This window comes from Fukomys damarensis, unplaced genomic scaffold (assembly GCF_012274545.1).
Source record: "Fukomys damarensis isolate Sample0158 unplaced genomic scaffold, DMR_v1.0_HiC HiC_scaffold_33, whole genome shotgun sequence".
In the NCBI taxonomy this organism is placed as follows: Eukaryota; Metazoa; Chordata; class Mammalia; order Rodentia; family Bathyergidae; genus Fukomys; species Fukomys damarensis.
Window position 1 is genome coordinate 56,672,357 of NW_022900945.1, and position 5,336 is coordinate 56,677,692.

General features: G+C 56.0%; 1 protein-coding gene across 1 annotated transcript in view; it reads right to left on the reverse strand.

Moving 5' to 3' along the window:
- Nucleotides 1-3,180: 3,180 nt before the first annotated feature.
- The window catches only part of Slc27a3 (solute carrier family 27 member 3), a gene marked incomplete at its 5' end in the record, with an annotated part of 2,598 nt that continues 442 nt past the window's right edge, over nucleotides 3,181-5,336 (reverse strand). The window contains 7 exons of the mRNA XM_010617314.2: nucleotides 3,181-3,481; nucleotides 3,747-3,877; nucleotides 3,960-4,057; nucleotides 4,254-4,452; nucleotides 4,556-4,646; nucleotides 4,740-4,934; nucleotides 5,082-5,206. Coding sequence (XP_010615616.1) covers nucleotides 3,305-3,481; nucleotides 3,747-3,877; nucleotides 3,960-4,057; nucleotides 4,254-4,452; nucleotides 4,556-4,646; nucleotides 4,740-4,934; nucleotides 5,082-5,206 — 1,016 coding nt within the window. The remainder of the gene's footprint in view (nucleotides 3,482-3,746; nucleotides 3,878-3,959; nucleotides 4,058-4,253; nucleotides 4,453-4,555; nucleotides 4,647-4,739; nucleotides 4,935-5,081; nucleotides 5,207-5,336) is intronic.

The window sequence follows — 5,336 nt, forward strand, 5'->3', positions numbered from 1 at the left end:
TGCAAGGATCCAGGTTGATCCCTGCTCAAAATAAATAAATAAAATAAGAAGGGCTGGAGGTGCCCCTCAGTGGTAGAATGCTTGCACAACATGTGTGAGCCACTGGTTCAATCCCCAATACTACAACAACAAACAAACAAAAAAAACAGATCAAAAGAGAGAGATGTTTTATTTTTTAAAATGTTTTATTTATTTATTTTTTGAGACAAGGTCTCACTGTAGGCGAGACTGACCTGGAACTCACTATGTAGCCCAGGCTGGTATCAAACTCACAGCGATCCTCCTGCCTCAGCCTCCTGAGTGCTGGGCTTACAGGCGTGTGCCTCCACTTCCGGCTGAGAGGGATGTTTTAGTTCCCGAGTTTTATCTTTTTGTTGTTTTCGTAGTACAGGAGATCGTACCTAAGGGCACTTTATCCCTGAGCTATAGACCCAGACCTTTTTATTTTTTTGAGACAGAGTCTCCCTATGTCACCCGGGCGGGACTTGAATCTGTAGCCCTCCTGTCTCAACTTCCCTATGTGCTGGGGTTACAAGTATGTTTCCCCTGCCCAGCGGTCCATCGTTCAAATCCTCTTCGGGTGCAGAGTGGCTCGGTGCTTCTTGGGAAAGCAGCTTTTCCCCTCTGCCTGGGCATCTGGCCTGGGCAGCGCAGTGGTCAGAAGCTACCTCAGACGCGGGCGGCGGCCTCGGTCCACTGGCCGGGCCGTCCCACAGGCTAACGCTGGAGTCCAGCGCACTCCCTGCTGGCTAGGCGGAGAAGCTTGGCCACTGCACGGACCAGGGTTCGGGAACCGCGTCCTGGTTACCAGAAACCCCGGCTTCTTCGGAAGCGACCTCTGCAGGTCCAGGTCCTCAAGGCAGACCAAGGTTTCTGGGTGCACCCTTGGTGCCCTAGAAGGCCAGCGCGGCCTGCCTGGTGGACTCCTCTTGTGGATGTGCGCTGCACCCATGCGATCACGGGAGGGACTCTGCGGGCTGCCGGCTGCAGGAGACAACTTGAGGGAAGTCACTGTGGTGTTTGGTAGTAAATTCTTTGTAAAATACGTTGGTTTAATGACTCTTTGTAAGAAATTGTTTCTAATATGTTGCATTTGTATTTGAGTTCTGCCTGTCACCAGCCTTGGGTCACAGAGAGGACAGCGGACATTCTGTGCTTCTCACTGTGTGCCTGCCTGCCTGCCTTACCTCCCTCTCTCCCTCTCCACGCCCCCGCCCACTGTCTTTCTTTCTTTGAGACAGGGTCTCACTTTGTAGTTCAGGCTGACTTTGAACTGGTGGAGATCCTCCTGCCTCAGCCTCCTGAGTACTGGGATTACAGGCATGCGCCACCACACCCGGCTCAATGATGTTTCTGATGCTGATGACTTGTTGGGTAGCTGTTAAAGTGCTAGAGTTGATAGACAAGTAACAGGGTCCTTTTGTAGTGGAATTGGTTAGGATCTGATCCTGGGTTTTCAAACTGGGGCTGTTGGGTCTGTACATACACCCTGAGGTAGATGTGGGCTTTTTCAAGGCTGAAGATAGAAGTCTTAACCAGAATAACTTACAGTTTCTCCAAAAGAAAATGAGACATTGGGGCTGGGGATTTAGCTCAGTGGGTTTTTTGGGGGGGTTACCAGGGATTGAACTCAGGTCCTTGCGCTTGTGAGGCAGGTGCCGGAACCACTGAGCTAAATCCCCCATCCCTAGCTCAGTGGTTTTGACAACTGCCTTGTAAGTGCAAGGTCCTGAGTTTGATCCCTGGTACCAAAAAAGAAAAAGAAAATGAGACCTGGCAGCTACATCATGCACAATGTGCATTTACAGTAGCTGTTTTATATACTGTAGTGTAATATTTTAAAGTTAAATGTTTTGCATTCGCAAGTGCTGGGGAGTCTTGTCATTAAGGTGCGTGTAATTTTTTGTTGTTGTTGTTTTTTGTCACAGGTCTATGTACTTGAGACTGATCTGGAACTCACTGTGTAGCCCAGGCTGGTCTTGAACTCACAGTGTTCCTCCTGCCTCAGCCTCCCAAGTGCTGGGATTACAGGGGTCCCCCACCACACCCAGCTCTAGGGTGTGTGTAATTTTGAGTGCAGCTGGTTTTCTCCTAACTAGAGTGCTTGCTTTCATGGCAGTGAAATGCTATGTGGATTCCTTGAGTAAATCCTCATCCTGCCAGGTTAACTAACTGTCCAGCTGACAGAGAGGTTGTGTTTATCGGGGCTCCAGAAGAACAAGTTACTCCCAGCAGGGTCATCTGCACTCGTGTACTAGTGCAGCTTTTCATTGTGTTATGCTTGGTTGCGTAATCAGGGTTTTTCTTCTCTTCTAAGAGGAAACAATACCTTTTTTTTGTATCAAACTCAGGACCTTGCACTTGTGAGGCAGGTGCGGTGCCACTGAGGTAAACCCTAGACCTCTCATAGCTTCTTTCCTGCGGAGTTAGTGTGACCTTGGTGGGGGAACTCACACTGCTCCACGTCTTGGCCCTCTGCCAGTTAAGATGGCACTGGCTTGGTCACATCTGGTGATTGACCTATGAAAATCCCTTTTATAGAGATGGCCTTCAAAGTGATTTTAAAATTTATCCTATTGAAATTTTTTTTGGTACTGGGGAATCAAACTTAGGACCTTGTGCTTGTGAGGCAGGCGGCAGAACCACTGAGCTAAATCCCCAGCCCCTATCCTGTTGAGTTTTTAGGTCACTTATATATGCTGACTAAATTTACTTATAAACTTGTTTCTGACAACAGAAACCCTTTCAGGTGATCTTTTGGCCACCTCATTCAGGGCCAAGGTGCAGCCTCCTTCGATTCGATGCTAGCCCTCTCCCCGCTAGGACTGTCTGGCCAGGACTTCACAGGAGCAGGGACCCTGGATCTGGAGGCCCCCCGCAGCACACACTGGCTTCTCAGAGCTCTGAGGTAAGGGGAGCCGGGAGCCTCATCCCCCAAGTCTAACGGATGTTTGGCCAGGCTGGGCTGCACCCAGTGCTGTGGAGAAGTGCGGGCAGGGCTCCAGACAGAGCAGTGGGGGTCCTGTCATGGGACGGGACACACTCAAGCCCAGGCAAACATCACTTGCAAGGCCGCTGAGAAGGAGGGCAGCAGGGTCCGGCAAGAGGTACTAAAATCAGGGCAGAAAAGCAGGGCCCTGTGGCTCCACACACTCAGCAGATGTCAGGCCGGATCAGAAAGACACAGCCAGGTTAGCCCCAGCATCATTTATTACAAAACAGTGCCAGTCAGTGTATAAAAGATCCCTGACAGCTCCGGGATGCCTGCAGTGGCCTCCCTCGGCTGCCCCGGGTATGGGAGGTCTCAGATTCGGAGGTCTCCGAGCAGAAGGGCACTGTACCGCGCAGGGGTGAGGGGCAGGTAGGCACCCGCAGTCTGGTCCAGGACGTAGAGCGGGTCACACAGTGTGCCTGGGTCAAAGCCTTCCCTCGCCATCCGAACCTTCTGCTGTTTGAAGGTCTCCGTGGTGGCCAAAGACTCCTGGGAAGAGGGAGGAGGTGGAAGGGCGCTGAAGGAAGAGAGCTTCCGTCCAGTCGGTTCAGGTGAGTTGCTTACATTTGGCTAAGGGGCAGATCTGGGGAGAGGGGGCACCAGGTGAGTCATGCGGAGGAGGCGCCAGGCTGGAGGGGGGAGACAGGAAAGGAGGCGGGAGAAGTGCGTCGGGAAGAGCTGCTCTCGCCCTGCACAGGACATGTTATGGGGTCCTGGTGCAGTTGGGGTACACCGGCTCAGGGCAGGCAGTTACCTGAAGCCGCAGGAACCGAGGCCGCGCGTAGGGTGGCAAGTTTTCAAACACGTGGGCGTAGAGCTGCCCAAGGTCCAGAGTGTGCGGTGGACGCAGGACCAAGGCTGCCATGCCAGCCCTGCCTTCGTGTCCTGGCGAGCGTGGGGCAGTGTGAGCCACTTTTTATCAACTGGGCTGGTGGGCCGGACGCCCCCCACCTCCGCGCCTAGGCACCTGGCACAGCGACTCCATAGATGTTCACCTCCTGAAGAAAGTCCAGGGCCTCAAAGACCTCTGCCACCTCTGTTGTGGCCACGTTCTCGCCCTTCCACCTGTCAGAGAGCAGAGAGCTAAAACCAGGGGCCAGGGGCCAGGGCTTGGGAACCCGCTGGGAGCGGCTCAGAGGTCTGGGACTACCCACAGACGAGGACCCGGAGCACCGACGGGCGAGATGAGGGAGTTGAAGTCAGGTTTGGCTCAGAGCCCGGACGTCCAGGAAAAGGAATCGGACAGCTAATGGGGCGATACCTGAAGGTGTCCCCAGTCCGATCATGGAAGCGAAGGAAGCCTTGGTCATCGCAGACCAGCAGGTCCCCTGTGTTGAAGAACACGTCCCCTGGCCGGAAGACGTCCTGCAGAAGCTTTCCCCGGGCCAGCTCTGGGCCCCCCGCGTAGCCCAAGAACGGAGACTGCTGGCTCACTGGGGCCACCAGCAGCCCTGGCTCACCTGGCAGAGTCCCTGGGGTCAGGAACGACTGTCCGCCTCACCCACAGCCTCCCAGACTCCACGGTGCCAGCCGTCACCCCTGCCCGTCGCACTGAGCACAGACCTGGAGACGTGGCCAGGCAGCGCCCCTGGGCATCCCGAAATGGCTCCCCTGTGCTGGCGTCGTAGCGGACCAGAGAGAAGGGGAAGAGGTGCTGGGGTAGGGAGAGCCCGGGTCACTGCGGCTGCAGAGCCCACCCCACCAGCACCGCGCTGCTCCACAAGCTCCGCCTCCTCCCTCCCCTCACCTTGTACAGCCAGGACGCGCGCCCCACAGCACCCCGCTGTCGGGTGTAGTTAAAGGTGGCCACGTTGCCCTCAGTCAGGCCGTAGGTCTCCAGGATCTGCAGGGGCCCAAAGCGCCGCTCGAAACGCTCCCAGGTGTCAGGGCGCAGCCCGCTGCCCACTGCCAGCCGGATCTTATGGCCACGTTCTGCCTTGTTCTGCGGGGAGGCCGGGCGCACCGTAAGGAGCCGGAGGCCTGGTTCTCCTTCCCAGAACGCTCACGTGACCCCTGCGTCCACCCTGTGTGTCAGAGGGGCCCGCGCATCTCAGAGCCGGCCCGCCTGCCACAGCGGCTGTCCACGCACCGGCGGCTGGTTCACGAGGTACCGGCACAGCTCGCCGATGTACTGGAAAACCGTGACCCGGTGCTGCTGGCAGTCCTCCCAGAACTGGCTGGCCGAGAACTTGGACTTCAGCACCACCGTGGCCCCTGCCGAAGGGGACGAGGAGAGGGAAGGTGAGGTCAGGCGCTCCACCTCCTCTTCCCGGCCAAGGCCTTGGCTGCAGGGCGGCTCCCCGGGGAGGACCTGCTAAGAGCTGTCCCCGCGGACCGCGCTCCT